At 42.6% G+C, this 17,203-nt stretch overlaps 1 protein-coding gene across 1 annotated transcript in view; it reads right to left on the bottom strand.

Moving 5' to 3' along the window:
- The window catches only part of CPT2 (carnitine palmitoyltransferase 2), a 28,652-nt gene extending 14,315 nt beyond the window's left edge, over positions 1–14,337 (bottom strand). The window contains exons 1-3 of the mRNA XM_079917571.1: positions 14,057–14,337; positions 1,894–1,974; positions 23–129 (exon numbers count right to left, since the gene is read on the bottom strand). Of these exons, the coding sequence (XP_079773697.1) occupies positions 23–129; positions 1,894–1,974; positions 14,057–14,208 (340 nt within the window). The 5' untranslated portion in view covers positions 14,209–14,337. The remainder of the gene's footprint in view (positions 1–22; positions 130–1,893; positions 1,975–14,056) is intronic.
- Between the last annotated feature and the right edge of the window lie 2,866 nt (positions 14,338–17,203).

Raw genomic sequence — 17,203 nt, 5'->3', positions numbered from 1 at the left:
GCCCACAGCCTTGCCTACCCACCTGAAATGTAGCTCGTATGTTTATTCTGCTTGTCCTGAGCGACCAGCTGCTTGTGCAGTTCTTTTCCAATCCCATTTTCAAAACTCTTACACAATTGTTCCGTTTTCCTGAAATGTTCAAAAACAGATAGAGTCAAACCATGGCAGGGAATAGATGATTTTTATTTATTTATTATTATTATTTTTTAACATCTTTATTGGAGTATAATTGCTTTACAATGGTGTGTTAGTTTCTGCTTTATAACAAAGTGAATCAGCTATACATATACATATATCCCCATATCTCCTCCCTCTTGCGTCTCCCTCCCACCCTCCCTATCCTACCCCTCTAGGTGGTTACAGAGCACTGAGCTGATCTCCCTGTGCTATGCGGCTGGGGAATAGACGATTTTTAGATTCATGGCCAAGAACTCATCACAGAACTTTGGGTCCCCAATAGCATATCCCTAGAACCAGGGACTGAGATCAGAAAGTACCTCTGGTCAGAAGAACAGGAATCAATCTAAACAGATAAATCTAGGATATCTTAAAATGATTGATTAGGAAGATGAATCCACATCTCATAAAATAATGTGTAATCTAGGAGGCATGGAGAAAATGATATAAGCTTTGGAGCCAAGAAGAGCTAAGTTTGAATTCTAGCTCTGTTACTTTCAAACTGTATAACCGTGGACAAGTTACTTGATCTCTCTCAGTCTCAGTTTCTCTATATGTAAAATAGAGATAATATACCACCTTACATGATTTTTAAAATATTTATAAGAGCTAAGGATTTAGGATAGTTTGAAACATAATACTTAGTAGCAGGTAGCTATTACATCATTACCATGTCAATAGAAGCTTCAAGTGACTAATGTGGAATATTTAAAAGCAGAGGACTACATTATGAATGGTTCATCTTTTTTTTCCCAGCACTGTCCATTGAAGGACTCTGTGATTCTAATGAGAAGGCCAGTTATTTGCACGACAAATTCCCATTGTGGAAAAAGAGTACTATACCAGGATACAAGAGCTTGATGGAATCCGCTTTTTAACAATATCCAATATTATTTTCCAATTCCATACTGAATTAGTTTCCTAGGACTGCCATAACAAAGTACCACAGACTGGATGGCTTAAGACAACAGAAACTTATTCTCTCACAGTTCTGGAGGCTAGAAGTACAGAATCAAGGTGCTGACAAGACCATATTCTCTCTGAAGACTCCAGTGGAGAATCTGTTCCAGGACTTTCTCTTAGCTTCTGGTGTTACCAGGTATCCTTGGCATTCCTTGGCTTGTTAATCCACTGTAATCTGCCTCTGTCCTCACATGGCTGTCTCTGTGTCTCTCCTCTTCTTATAAATATACCAATCATATTGGATTAAGGACTCAGCTCTCTCCAGTATGACCTCATCTTAATTAATTACATCTGCAACTACCCTATTTCCAAATAAGGTCACATAACGAGGTTCTCAAAAGGGAATGAATTTGGAGGGCACACTATCCAACCCAGTACATATGCTCACCAAGCAAACTTCTGGTCTGCCACATGCTCTCCTTAATGAACCTCCCTACCAAGAGCACACGCCCCCTGTAAATGACTGGTACCAGCTAGCCAACCAGGTAACACCCACCAAGATAGCACAAATTTGGCATTCTGGCTTATAAACCATTGCCTGTTGAGTCTAGTTAAAGAGACTCTCACCTCAGGGCCTGGTCAGCCCTTCATGAGTGAAAAATCTATTTCCTGAACTTGCAAACGTAAAGACCAGGTCCTAGGTGCCTGGTGACCCAATCAAATCACAGACACTCCCTGAAACTTGGTTCCCCGGCACTTGCCAGCCTCCCCTGAGCCACCCATCCATGGCCATTCAGGGTTCTCAGCTTTTACCTGAACTGGCCATCATCCAAGAGAGGCTTCTGCGCACTGAGGTATCTCCTAACGGTGTCTTCAAGTTTGGGAATAGGCAGCCTGGGAAGAAAGTAAGGTCAAGTGTAAGGGTGACAATCTGTGGAAGAGGTTAACTAGCTTCCCAACCCAAACTAACCAATAATTACTGGATAATTAACTTCTTTCCAAAAAAAAACAAACAACAAAAGGAAGCCACTTACAAATGAGAATAGATGAATTTAAGTATAATTGGTAGCTCTTTTTTTAAAGTAAAATAATAACTTTTTAATGTATTAATGATGAATTTCATAAGCTGAATTAGTAAACACACTAACAGATTCAAAATGGGGAAGCAGAAGCTGCCCCAAAATTCCTGTTTCCTGTCACTGTTATAATACCTGTGTTAACCCTGTACTGGCACTGATTTTATTTCTACCCTTAGTTTGAACGACTGTCTTTTTCTCTCCCAAGATGAAAAAAAACTTCTACTTTTAAATTTTCTAGTGTATTTTATGACAGAGAATCATACAAAAGGGAAACACAGGTCTGTCCAATGGGCCAGCCAACCATGGGATCGACCATCAAGCCATGCCCAGCTCACCAGGAGTCCTGTGAGGAAGAACCAAATCTTCCTCTGTGCTTACTTACTCATCATTCTCTACCGGTGGATTCCCAATGACAGCTATGGCAATGAAGTTACAGGTCCACAGTGAAATGAAAACACCAGGGGTATGTTGTGAGGCATACTTTTTTTTTTCATGTTAATAATTTTACTGAAAGATATATCCCCTAGTACCAAAACTTAATCCAAGTTTGTTAGGTTACCTCTGCCAACTCAAAATGAACACTGATACATTCAAAATATCTAAATATAGCAGCCATTTAGGAAAACTGAAAGTTATCCATAAAACACAGTTTAAGACCTTACTAATAAGATACACTGTAGTTCTTCAGTTTATTTTTCAATGCATGTTTATCCAAAATACAATGTCAAAAAACAAATCTGAATTTACAGCCATCATGGACTTAGGCTGCACTGAGTAACCATTCACAACACTGTAACACTGTAGGTCCCCTTACATGGACTTATGCAGAAAATCCCTAACACTAGCTCAGCTATCTCGTAAGTACAAAGTTACCTACTTACCTTTCTCAAGACTTTGTTTTGATACAGTAGGGACATTAAGGAAAATTTACCTTCTTTTTAAACAATTCTAAATTAGAGGCAATGGCAGTTTTATAAAAGCAGTCCTTATTCAAAAGATTCTGGAGTGTTAACTCTAGCTTGAGCTTACTTTAGTGGGGTAAAGTAAGTTTTCAGAGTGATGATTTATTTTGGAGTTATTAGCACAACAAACTGAATTTTCTCAATGGAACTAAATTAAGGCAGTATAGATTCTACAAAAAAATTATTATCATGGATACAAAGTCACCTGTTTTCTATAAAAATTATCAAAGATCACTTAATGAATATGCTAAACTTACCAAGTCTATATTTTTGCCTTCTATAAAATACCCTCGTTGTAAATGTCAAATAACAACATAGTCCATATCACTGGATTATCTGATACTTGCAGAAGATGGCCATAGTTGTGAAGTTACTGGTTCACAAGGAAATAAAACAAACATGGACAGTACAGTGAGCTTTTCACAAAGCTAAATTTGCTTACATGAAAAGTCTGTTCTTAATTCTGAGATTGTCCCACCCCCCCCTTTTAGGGTGAGAGTCATTAAAGGTCTTTTTTTTTTTAAGAAATAATGTTGATAACAGTATTTTCCCCTATAATTTTACTGATCTGTGAAGTCTAAAAGTATAAGAACTACTGATGGTGAAAAGACAAGGACATTTAGAATCAGACCTAGGCTTAAGTCCCAGCTCTGTCACTTAATCTCTCTGATATGGTTATAGGTAAATACCACTTGCCTTCAGATTTCTCCTCAAAGAAAGCCACTCCCCAACTTCTAGGAAGGACCGATACCCTCCTAACCTCCACAACCTGCCATCAACATCAAACACGTTTCTTTCCTCTCAAATCTAATTGTACCACCTTCTCCCCATCCTCATCTGTTATCCACTCCAAGGAGTGCTGGGTTAGTAAACCAGCTCTCTGGTGGGTAGGGGGTGAAGCCCTGATTTGTAGCATTTACCAATTTCTGTAAATCTCCCACCATGGCCAAGTTCAAGCTACCAACATGATGTCACCGAATGTGGAGCTGGGAAGAAATGCAGAGTTGGCTCACATGATTATGGTGATGTATAGAGAGGGGAGCTCACCACTCATTAGGATTCTTCCTCTGAATCCCCTTTTCTCACCTCCACTGGCACGTGGGCTGGCACAGAACAGGTACTCAATGTGTGTTAAGTGAATTAGTTGATTACCTTCCTTTACCCCTCTATGTACCCCAGGACCCTATATTCTTCTCTATCATTTTTAGAGGCATTTATGTATTTATGTCTCTTCCCCATCAGACTGCAGACCATGAGATCCTTTAAGGATGCAGAAGATGGAGAGATTCTCTTCTCCCATCCTGTTGGTTTTGACATCTTCTTCTGATTCTGTTTTCCTCCATTATGTCCTCTTGCCCTAAAAGTGCCAGTTTTCTCAAGACTGGCTCCTCTGCCCTCTTCTGACTGGATACTCCATCGGTGATTCCCCCCTGCTCTGACAGAATCAACTCTGACACTTACACAGGCTCTTCCAAGCAGGCAACGAGGAAGAAAACTGAAGGTATGCAAGGGGGCATAATCCTGTCAACTGTGGATTCGTTCTTTGTTTAGGGACAGTGTGCCATGCTGGAAAAGCCTAAGCTTTGAAGCCAAACAAACCCGAGTTCCAATTTTAAACAAGTCACTTTTCAGAAAGTAGACTGGTGGTTACCAAGGGTGTTGGGGGAATGGGGAATGACTGCAATGACGGGGAGAGGCGATGAATTAGATAGTGGTGATAGCTGCACAACGCTGTGATTATATAACCCTCCCCCATGGAACTGTACACTTTAAAAGTAGGAATTTTACCAGTGCACAGGCACTAGACCCAGGACCCCCAGGGCCCTGCAGCCAGAGATCACAGGACCCAGATGCACCCACCAGTGAGCAGGCACCAGCCCTCAAATCCCTGACCTGCCCACCAGTAAGCCTGCTCTAGCCTCAGGACCAGCCTACCCACTAGCTGGTGGACACCAGCCCCAGGGCAACAACAGCCCCTCAGCTGGAGGACCCAGCTCAGACTCCAGCAGGCCAGCAGCACCTGCCCTGGGGCTGGTTGGGCCCTGGCCTCACCCACCAGCAGGCCAACACAAACTTCGGGACACCCTTGACCCCGCAGCCAGCTGTGTCAGGAGCCAGCCCCATCCACCAGCAGTCCAGCACCAGATCTGGAACCTCTGGGCCCCCTGGGCCCTGCAGCCAGACCCCAGGAACTGACTCTGCCCACCAGTGAGCCAGTACTAGCCCTGGGACCCCCGGAGCTCTGCAGCCAACCACCTTGTGACCCGGCCCAGCCAACTGGCAGCCAGCAGCCTCTGCACACGGCAGGGCCTGGCAACCAACCAGACCAGGGGACAACCAAGCCTATCAGACTGCCCATGGTAGTCAGCCTACCACAGGAGAAGGACCCACACAGTCCACATTAGGGGCACCTCTAGAGCACGCAGCTCTGGTGACAAAAGAGGAGTGCAATACTGGGACACATAGGACATCTCTTACAAAAGGCCACTTCTCCAAGATTGGGAAACATGACCAACCTACCAGATACACAGAGATAAAAACAGCAAGTTAGGCAAAATGAAGTGACAAAGGAACATGTTCCAAATGAAGGAACAAACTAAAACCCCAGAAGAAGAATTAAGTGAAGTGGAGACAGGCAGTCTACCTGATAAAGAGTTCAGGGTAATGACTGTAAAGACGATCATAGAACTCAGGAGAAGAATGGATGCACAGAGCAAGAAGTTAGACGTTTATAACAAAGACTTAGAAAATATAAAGAACAATCAAACAGAGATGAAGAATACACTAACTGAAATGAAAAATACACTAGAAGGAATCAACGGGAGACTAAATGATACAGAGGAACAGATCACATGAGCTAGAAGACAGGGTAGTGGAAATCACTCATGCTGAACAAAAAAAAGAAAACAGAATGAAAAGCAATGAGGATGGTTTAAGGGACCTCTGGGACAATATCAACTGTACTAATAGTCACATTATAGGGATCCCAGAAGGAGAAGAGACAGAGAAAGGGGCAGAGAACATATTTGAAAACATAATAGCTGAAAATGTCCCTAACATGTGAAAGAAAACAGACATCCAAATCCAGGAAGCACAAAGAGTCCCATACAGGATGAACCCAAAGAGGAACACATCAAGGCACATAGTAATTAAATGGTAAAAATTAAGTATAAAGAGAAAATATTAAAAGCAGCAAGGGAAAAGCAACAAGTTACTTACAAGGGAACTCCCATGAGATTATCAGCTGACTTTTCAGCAGACTCTGCAGGCCAGAAAGGAGTGGCATGATATATTTAAAGTGATAAAAAAGAAAAACCTACAACCAAGAATACTCTACCCAGCAAGGCTCTCATTCAGATTTGATGGAGAGATCAAAAGTTTTTCAAACAAGCAAAACCTAAAAGAGTTCAGCACCACCAAACCAGCTTTGCAAAAAATGTTAAAGGGACTTCTCTAAGCAAAAAAGAAAAGGTCATAACTAGAAACATGAAGATTAGAAAAGGAAAAAGCTCACCAGTAAAGGCAAATATACAAAAAAGTTAGATCATCAACCACATACAAAGCTAGTAGGAAGGTTAAAAGAAAAAACTGGTAAAATCATCTATAGCCACAATAAGCAGTTAAGGGATTCACAAAACAAGTAGATCTAAAATATGATGTCAAAAACCGTCATCATGATATGGAAGGACAGTACAAATGCAGGGCTGTTAAAATGCATTTGAAATTAAGAAACCAGCAACTAAAAACAATCATGTATATACACAGATGGCTATATTTAAATCTCATGGTAACCACAAACCAAAAATCTATAATTGATAACACGCAGAAAAAAGAGAAAGGAACCCAAAGGTAAGACTAAAGATTGTCACCAAATCACAAGAGAAGAGAAAAAGGACTAATAAAGGAACAAAAAAGAACTACAAAAACAGTCTCAAAACAATGAACAAAATGGCAATAAGAATATACATATCGGGACTTCCCTGGTGGCTCAGTGGTTAAGAATCCGCCTGCCAATGCAGGGGACACGGGTTTGAGCCCTGGTCCAGGAAGATCCCACATGCCATGGAGCAACCAAGCCCGTGCGCCACAACTACTGAAGCTGCGCTCTACAGCCCGCGAGCCACAACTACTGAGCCTGCATGCCACAACTACTGAAGCCCGTGAGCCTAGAGGCCGTGCTCCACAACAAGAGAAGCCACCGCAATGAGAAGCCCGCGAACCGCAATGAAGAGTAGCCCTCACTTGACACAACTAGAGAAAGCCTGTGCACAGCAACGAAGGCCCAACACAGCCAAAAATAAATAAACCAATAAACTTATGTTTAAAAAAAGAATATACATATCAATAATTACTTTCAGTGTAAATGGACTAAATGCTCCATTCAAAGACACAGAGTAGCTGAATGGATACAAAAACAAGACCCATATATAAGCTGCCTACAAGAGATTCATTTCAGATCTAAAGACACACACTGATTTGAGGGGATGGAAAAAGATATCCTATACTAATGGAAATCAAAAGAAAGCCGGGATAGCAATACTTATATTAGACAAAACAGACTTTAAGACAAAGATGGTTACAAGAGACAAAGAAGGACACTACATAATGATCAAAGGATCAATCCAAGAAGAAAGTATAATAATTTTAAATATATATGCACCCGGGCTTCCCTGGTGGCGCAGTGGTTGAGAGTCCGCCTGCCGATGCAGGGGACACGGGTTCGCGCCCCGGTCCGGGAAGATCCCGCATGCCGCGGAGCGGCTGGGCCCGTGAGCCATGGCAGCTGAGCCTGCGCGTCCGGAGCCTGTGCTCCACAACGGGAGAGGCCACAACAGTGAGAGGCCCGCGTAACGCAAAAAAAAAATATATATATATATATATATATATATATATATATATGCACCCAACATAGGAGCACCTAAATACATAAAGCAAACATTAACAGACATAAATGGAGAAATTGACAGTAACACAGTAATAGTAGGGGAGTTTAACACCCCACTTACATCAATGTACAGATCATCAAGACAAAAAATCAATAAGGAAACACTGGCCTTAAATTACACGTTAGACCAGAGAACCTAATAGATACATAAAAAACATCTATCCCAAACAGTAGAATACACTGTTCCAAGTGCACATGGAACATTCTTCAGGACAGGTCACAAAACAAGCTAGGCCATAAAATAAGCCGCAGAAAATTTAAGAAAACTGAAATCATATCAAGCATCTTTTCCAGCCACAATGCTGTGAGACTAGAAATCAACTACAAGAAATAAACTGCAAAAAACACAAACATGTGGAGGCTAAACAACACACTACTAAACAACGAATGGATCACTGAAGAAATCAAAAAGGAAACAAAAAATACCTGGAGACAAATGGAAAAAAACCCACAATGACTCAAACTTCATGGGATGCAGCAAAAGCAGTTCTAAGAGGGAAGTTTATAATGCTATAAGCTTACCTAAGGAAACAAGAAAAATCTCAAATAACCAATGTAAACTTACACCTAAAGGAACTAGTGAAAGAACAAAACACTAAGTTAGTAAAGGGAAAGAAATCATAAGGAACAGAGCAGAAGTAAATGAAATAGACTAAAAAAAAATATAAAAGATCAATGAAAATAAGAGCTGGTTCTTTGAAAAGATAAACAAAATTGATAAACTTTAAGCCAGACTCATCAAATAAAAAAGAGAGAGGGCCCAAACTAATAAAATCAGAAATGAAAAAGGAAAAGTTACAACTGATGCCACAGAAATACAAAGGACCAAAGGAGATTACTATGAACAACTATATTCCAATAAAATGGACAACCCAGAAGGAATGGACAAATTCCTAGGAATGTACAATCTCCCAAGACTGAACCAGGAAGAAATAGAAAATATGAATAGACCAATTAACAGTAATGAAATTTAATCAGTAATTTAAAAACTCCCAACAAACAAAAGTCCTGGACCAGGTGGCTTCACAGGTGAATTCTACCAAACACGTGGAGAACAGTTAACACCCATCCATCTCAAACTATTCCAAAAAAAACTGCAGAGGATGTAATGCTTCCAAACTTATTATAAGAGGCCAGCATCATCGTGATACAAAAAACAAAGATACCACACCAAAAAGAAAATTACAGGCCAATATCACCAATGAACATAGATGCAAAGATCCTCAGTAAAATATTAGCAAACCAAATCCAACAATACAATAAAAAGATCATGCAGCCTGATCAAGTGGCATTTATCACAGGGACGCAAGGATGGTTCAATATCCACAAATCAATGTAATACATCACAACAGCCAATTGAAGAATAAAAGCCTTACGATCATCTCAATAAATGCAGAAAAAGCTTTTGACAAAATTCAACATCTATTTATGACAATACTCTCCACAAAGTAAGTACAGACACAGCATAATAAAGGTCACATATGATAACTCCAGAGCTAACACATACTCAATGATGAAAAGCTGATAGCATTTCCTCTAAGATTAGGAACCAGACAAGGAATTCCACTTTTGCTCCTTTAATCAACATGCTATTGGAAGCCCTAGCCACAACAATCAGACAAGAAAAAGAAATAAAAGGAATCCAAATTGAAAAGGAAGGAGCAAAACTGTCAGAGTTTGCAGATGACATGATACTATGTCATAGAAAATCCTAAAGACACTATTAAAAAACTACCAGAGCTCATCAATGAATTCAGTAAAGTTGCAGGACACAAAATTGATATACAGAAATCTGTTGCACTCTACATGCTAACAATGAACTATCAGGAGGAGAAACTAAGGAAACAAGCCCATTCACAATCGCATCAAAATGAATACCTAGGAATAAATCTAACTAAAGAGGTAAAAGACCTATAAGACACTGAAGAAAGAAATCGAAGATGACACAAACAGATGGAAAGATATACCTTGTTAATGGACTGGAAGAATTAATATCATTAAAATGACCATACTACCCAAAGCAATCTACAGATTCAATGCAATCCCTATCAAAATACCAATGTCATTTTTCACAGAACTAGAACAAATAATTTTAAAATTTGTATGGAAACACAAAAGACCCCCAAATAGCCAAAACAATCTTGAAAAAGAAGAAGAGAGCTGGAGATATCACATTCTCTGACTTCAGACCATACTACAAAGCTAGCATAATCAAAACACTATGGTACTGGCACAAAAACAGACACATAGATCAATGGAACATAAGAGAGAGCCCAGAAATAAAACCACACACTTATGGTCAATTAATCTATGACAAAGGAGGCAAGAATATACAATAGAGAAAAAACAGTCTCTTCCTTAAGTGGTGCTGAGAAAATGGAATAGCTATGTGTAAAAGAGTGAAATTAGAATATTTTATCAAACCATACACAAAAATAAACTCAAAATGGATTAAAGGGCTTCCCTGGTGGCGCAGTGGTTGAGAGTTTGCCTGCCGAAGCAGGGGACACGGGCTCGTGCCCCAGTCCGGGAAGATCCCACATGCCGCGGAGCGGCTGGGACCATAAGCCATGGCCATTGAGCCTGCGCATCTGGAGCCTGTGCTCTGCAACGGGAGAGGCCACACAGTGAGAGGCCCACATACCGCAAATAAATAAATAAATAAAATTTTTAAAAAATGGATTAAAGAGCTAAATGTAAGACTGGAAACCACAAAACTCCTAAAAGAAAACATTGGCAGAACACTCCTTGACATGAATCACAGTAATATTTTTTTTGATCTGTTTCCTAAAGGCAAAGGAAACAAAAGCAAAAACAAAACAAAACAAAAACAAATGGGACCTAATCAAATTTAAAAGATTTTGCACAGCAAAGGAAACCATCCAAAATAAAAAAAAAAAAGACAACCTACTGAATAGGAGAAAATATTTGCAAATGATATGACTAATAAGAGGCTAATGTCCAAAATATATCAACAGCTCATACAATTCAACATCAAATAAACAACCTGACTTAAAAAATGGGCAGAGGGACTTCCCTGGAAATTCAGTAGTTAAGACTCTGTGCTTCGGGACTTCCCTGGTGGTGCAGTGGTTAAGAATCCACCTGCCAATTCAGGGGACACGGGTTCGAGCCCTGGTCCGGGAAGATCCCACAAGCTGCAGAGCAACTAAGCCCATGCAACACAACTACTGAGCCTGAGCTCTAGAGCCCGCGAGCCACAACTACTGAGCCCACGTGCCACAACTACTGAAGCTCGTATGCCTAGAACCTGTGCTCTGCAACAAGAGAAGCCACTGCAATGAGAAGCCCGCGCACCGCAACAAAGAGTAGCCCCCACTCGCCACAACTAGAGAAAGCCCGCGTGCAGCAACGAAGACCCAACACAGCCAAAAATAAATTAATTAATTAATTTAAAAAAATCAAATCTGACTCCTATCTCATGACTGTAAACACCATGAGATGCTGCTTGCTACTTATCCATTATATCATAACTGTTTACCTGTTAAATCTCCCCCACTATACAGTAAGCTCCTCAACATGACTGACTGGTCTCCAAATCCCTATTAATAAATGGTTATCAAATTAATAATGTGAATGTGTAGGTCAGGTTGTTCCACCCTTTCTCTGCTTCGGACTTGCATTTTTATATTCTGAAATTAACTGCTCAGTGTGTATAAATAGAACCCTAAAAAAAAACCTAACTGAACTGTACACCTAAAAATAGTTAAAATGGTAAATTTTATGTTTTGTATATTTGACTACACTGAAAAAGAGCAAAGAAAAAAACATAACACCTAAAAACCAAGCAAATGATAGTGCAAAGGTTCCTAGAGGAAAGCAAGTCCAAAGCCACTTGATTAAAAGGCAGTGATATAATAGGAAAAGAAAGAGGTAAGGAGGGAGATCCAATTGGACCACTTAATACTAAGGGACTAGTCCTTCCCATGCCAACTAATAAGGACAGTTCCCTATTTTGGCATCTTATCTCACTCTAGCCTCACAATAACCCTATGAATTGTGCTTTCTGTTCCTACCTTACAGGTAAGAACTAGGGCTCAAAGAGGTTGACTGAATTGCCTGAAGCTATACAGAAAGAGTATCAGATCCAGAATCTGAAACTTAAGTTCTACCAGACTTCAAAGCCAGGGCTTTTCACCAAGTGTGACATCAAAAGGAGTGTGAAAGACAATTCATTTTACCTCTCCAGAATCTCAGATAAAAGGAATCTTATCTTATCTAACTTCCAACTTACAGGTGAGGTGGTGGAGGCCTGGAGAGGGAGTCATCATTTAAAGTTATACACGGGTGATGAGCGCTACTGTTTGTAGCTCCAAGATATCTGTGCTGTGGATTAGAGGAAATGATCTTGATATTCTTTGATATTCTTAATATTCTTCCCAGCTTTCCAATTCTAAAATGGAGAAAACCCCTCTGACCTTACACCTGGGTGGGGCCCGGGACTGTCTGAAAGTTAAAGGCCATCTGTTGCTGGGCTTGGCAAGTGAAGACAGGCTCTGTCATTCCTCACCTTTCCCCCACATACTGGCTCAGCTCATAGTCAAGAGGTCATGGCTTATCTCACAGGCACAGAGACTTTTTCTTTCTCTTCCCCATCCTCCTGTCAAATTTAAACAGTGGGATTGGGGCTAGATAATCTCATTTTAACTTGTTTTAGATGTTTGCACACTGTAATTTGACAAGAATCCCTCAGCTGATACTCCTGAGAGGATGGGGGTGGGCAGTGAGGACAATGGGTTAAGGGGTTCCCAGCTGTAGAGAAAAACAGCAACCTAGTAGTTGGGGTTGATGCCTGTGACAATCTTTGTTCTGTTCATGGGGTAGGGTCTCCAGCCCCTGGACTGGGAGGGAGATCCCTAATGGCAGCTTGGGGAGAAAGGAAGTAAAAAGGCTCTGTGAAACAAATTTGGAACTTGGCACCAGGAACTAACTGGTGAGTAGGTAGAGAAGTTAAAGTTTGGTTTTAGGGGGTGAAGGAATTTAGGGACATTTCTAATATTGGAGGAGACCTGGCAGCTTAGAGTAAGGCTGGGAGTTCAAAGACTGGGCAAACTGGAAGCTGAATTAAAGAAAATACTGGATGAGGGAAGGAGAAGGAAGATGTATGGGAGCTGTGTTTCACAGGGGAAGTAGATTCTGGGAGAAGTGTTTTAGAAGGGGGCGGGGGCGTAGCTATGGTGAGGAGGCACAGAATTTGGGTGGGCTCTGTATCTAATGTGAATAAGAAGATTTGGGGAGGGGTACTGAGGGTGCTGCCTAGAATTCTGTGAGGGTGGGCTGAAGTTGCAGGGAGTAATGTGGGTTAGGGAGGAGGGTGGGAGGAGTGTTGAGGAAGGTTTGGTAGGGGTGAAAGGTTTCCAGGTGAAGATTGGACTTAGAATGCTGAGGACTTGGAGGGTAAGATGAATACTTGAATCTCCCTGGGGGAGGATAGCGTGCTAAAATACAGGAGGACTGGAGGCATGGGGAGTGGGGCTGAGGTTATGAGTAACAGGCGTGAAAAAGGTGGCGTGCTGGGAGAAATTGAGGGAGAGTACCTATTATATATCAGGAATTGACCGATCCATATTCTGTGCAGGAATGCGGGGAGACAACCTAGTTGGAGGGCTAAGGGTAGTGTTGGCGATATGCAGGTTGGACGTTTTTCAGGGAGAAATGTGAGGGACAATTAGATATTTGATTGGAAGTCGGTTTTTTGTAGGAGTTCGAGAAGAGTTCAGGAGAGAAAATCTGAGAGAACAATGGCTGGGGGGAGCGGGGGATTCTGGAAGAGAATTCGGGCATTCTGATGTTCCAGTACCATGAGATCCTGAAAGTCACAGGATTTTCAGATTGGAGGATGCGGCAGCGTCCCAGGTAAAACTTTAGAGGCGGAAGAGGGTTCAGCAGAATAGGCGTGAGTGATTGGAGAGAGGCTGGGGCCGAACCCCAGCTCGCGTGGACGGCGGGGACCGGGAGGCCGGGCTCACCTGGGCAGACTGTCCTGGTAGTGCATAGTGGGCACGATGCTCAGCTGCAGGTACTGGCCCGGGTCGAAGCCTGTGCTTAGGAGCCGACTGAGGGCTCCCGGGCCAAAAGCAAAGCCCCGGGGCCAGGCGCGCAACAGCAGGCCGGCCACCATCGTCCCGGAAGGCGGCAGCAGCGAGAACGCGGAGAATGCGGAGCTCTGGTTACAGAGACTAGGCCGCCGCCCTCAGTGCCCCAGGACGCTGCGTCAGGGATTCGCGTTCAGTTTGTGCCGGTACGCGGAACAACTTCCGGCCTTCTGGCCCCGCCCACGGAGGGCCCCGCCCACAGATGGGTCCGCCCGCAAATAGGCCCGCCCACAGCCCCACCGAGGCTCAGAGGGTCCAGCCCACTGCGGGACTGGGACGGCCGTCGCCTCCCGGCCCTGTTGGTCTCTCTTCTGCTCTCTAGGCGGCAGGAAACTGAGCTCCGAAGCCACACCCTTCTCCTGTTTTGGAACAAGATAGAAACTGAACTGGAGAAAAAGAGAAGCCGAAAAAACTTTTGGAATCTGATAAATTTTGTCCAGACTCTGTCCCTGGGAGATCGTGGGAAAAAATTTAAACCTCTGTTTCCTCATCTGAGAAGTAGAGGTATGATCATTGAACCCAGCCCCCACGTTCCTAGATGTGAAATGAAACAACTTGGTGTGTACGGTTCCTGGCGCTCTAAGCAGTAAATGGTGGCTGCTGTCGTTAACTAGTCACCCGTCAAGTTTGCCCAGCAGAAGGTTTTTGACATACCGTGATTAGCCCTGTCGAGCTGCCCTTCGAGCTCACTTGAGCCGGTGTTAGAGAAAATGTGTGCAGGAGTTCCCTGGCGGTCCAGTGGTTAGGACCTCCGCGCTTTCACTGTCGTGGACCAGGTTCAATCGCTGGTGGGGGAACTAAAATCCCGCAAGCTATGCGGCGCGGCAAAAATAATAATAATAGAGAAAATGTGTGTAGAAGCCAGAAACCATTGGAGTCTCCCATCCAGCCACCACTTCTGTGCAGAAAACCCTTTTTAGAGCAGGATCCCTTCTGCTAGAACATCCTTTCTCAGTTTGAACATTTCCAAAGACAGGAAGCTCTGCCTCTGGCCCTAGGAAGCTTTCTATGCTCAGTGGACCCCATGAGGCTGCCTGTCCCCACAGATCACCTCCAAGTTTCCTTCCAACTCCGACTCTAAGATTATACAACTTGAATAGAGACACCTATCAGCCCTTACCCATCACAAAGCAACCCCACCACACTCCCATTCTTGCTTTCAGCTGCAGTTTAGGATTAAGCAGGCTCTGCTCCCATTTTACAGAAGAAAAGGAAGTATCAAAAGACACAGAATCATGCTGTCTGGCTTGAGGTACAGAATTCCATTCCAGGAACAGGACCTTCCCTTAGCTTCAGCTCTCACTCGTGGCCCTGTGGGTTTGAGGTAGCCCAGTACATCTGCTCTGTCCCATAACTGAATAAGCAGTGCCAGAAGCTGGAGCACACTGAAAAGATCACTAGACTGGGAGTCAGATCTGAGTTTTGGTCTCAACTCTGTCCTCATCTAGTTAGGTAACCCCTGGTTGAACAGGAAGATCACTAATGAGCCCACACTCATTCAGTGGTGACTACAAATCCCTAAGAACTGAACGTGAAACTTAAAAATACTGAATGTCTAATCCTCCTCCCTTGAGGGAAGAACAGACAGCACTGTTTAGACCCAAGTCTAAAACATCAGTGCCATTTGCCTGTAGCGTATAGGACCAGAGGGAGAATATCAAATCCTTTCTGAAAAAGCTTACTCCAAATCCAGACAGTTTTCAGAGCCTTGAAGCCTGAGGCAAACATCAGGAGCTGTGTAGAGCTAAGGGGTTCAGAGAACCCGGAAGAAACAGTGAACCTAACCGAAGAGCAGTGGCTCAATTCTAGAGACAGAGGGCCAGGGAATGTGCCCATCAAGTCTAATAGCTGAAGAGGGCCCAAAAGACTTCTGGAGGTGCATGGCCAATAGCAACAAATGTAACCCCTCAGACGGGTGTCCAAGGCCTTTTTCTGGTACCCACCTGGCTCTCCACTTCCCATGATGTCACCCCAAGAACCCTATGCTGCAGTAACACTGAACTGTTCACCATTCCCACAACTTGTCCTCACTCCATGCTTTTTTTTTTTAAGCTGTGCCTACTGTCTGAAATATTTTTTCCATGCAGCTCTTCCTAGTACACTCTAACGTCCTTCAAATCCCATTTCAAAACTCACAACCTCTATGATGTCTTCCTCAATCCTCATCCTTCCTCCTTCCCACAAGAACAAGTTTCTCCCTCTGATTCCACAGCACTTTTCACAATATTTTACTGTTATATGGAAAACAGAACTATATTATGATTCATTACGCAAGGCAGAGATCTTGTTTTCATTTATGTACCCAGGTTTCTAGCACAGGGCCTATCATGGGTAGGTGCTTGCCTTCTTTCTTCTTGGTATGGCCCTGGGGCTTGTATCACATTAAGGATAAACATGAACTGGAGGACCAGAAACACCATATTTTGCTGTGTAAGGGTCAAGAAAGTTCCTCTACTTAGAGAAAAGTTCTGAAGAATAAATTGTATCAAAGTAATCCCAGAGTTCTGCTCTGTTTCGAATTAACTATGAAAAAGCAGAACATGGTGGACAGGTTTAAGTAATATTCTTATTCAAAACCAAAGTTCTGGGCTTCCCTGATGGCGCAGTGGTTAAGAGTCCGCCTGCCGATGCAGGGGACACGGGTTCGTGCCCCAGTCCGGGAAGATCCCGCATGCCGCGGAGCGGCTGGGCCCGTGAGCCATGACCGCTGAGCCAGCGCGTCTGGAGCCTGTGCTCTGCAACAGGAGAGGCCCCAACAGTGAGAGGCCTGCGTACAGTAAAAAAAAAAAAAAAAAAAAATTACAAAACAAAAGTTCTTAAAAACAATAAACATTTTTATTGAGGTGTAACTGATATATAACATTAAGTTAGTTTCTGGGGGGACAACATAATGATTCGATATTTGTATACACTATGAAATGAATACCACAATAAGTCTCGTTACCATTAGTCACCACACATAGTCACAAAAATCTTTTTTTTCTTGTGATGAAGACTTTTAAGATTTATTCTCTTAGCAAT

This window comes from Stenella coeruleoalba, assembly GCF_951394435.1.
Source record: "Stenella coeruleoalba genome assembly, chromosome: 1".
NCBI lineage: Eukaryota > Metazoa > Chordata > Mammalia > Artiodactyla > Delphinidae > Stenella > Stenella coeruleoalba.
Note: the sequence above shows the minus strand (reverse complement) of the source record. Positions and strands in the feature narration are given on the sequence as shown.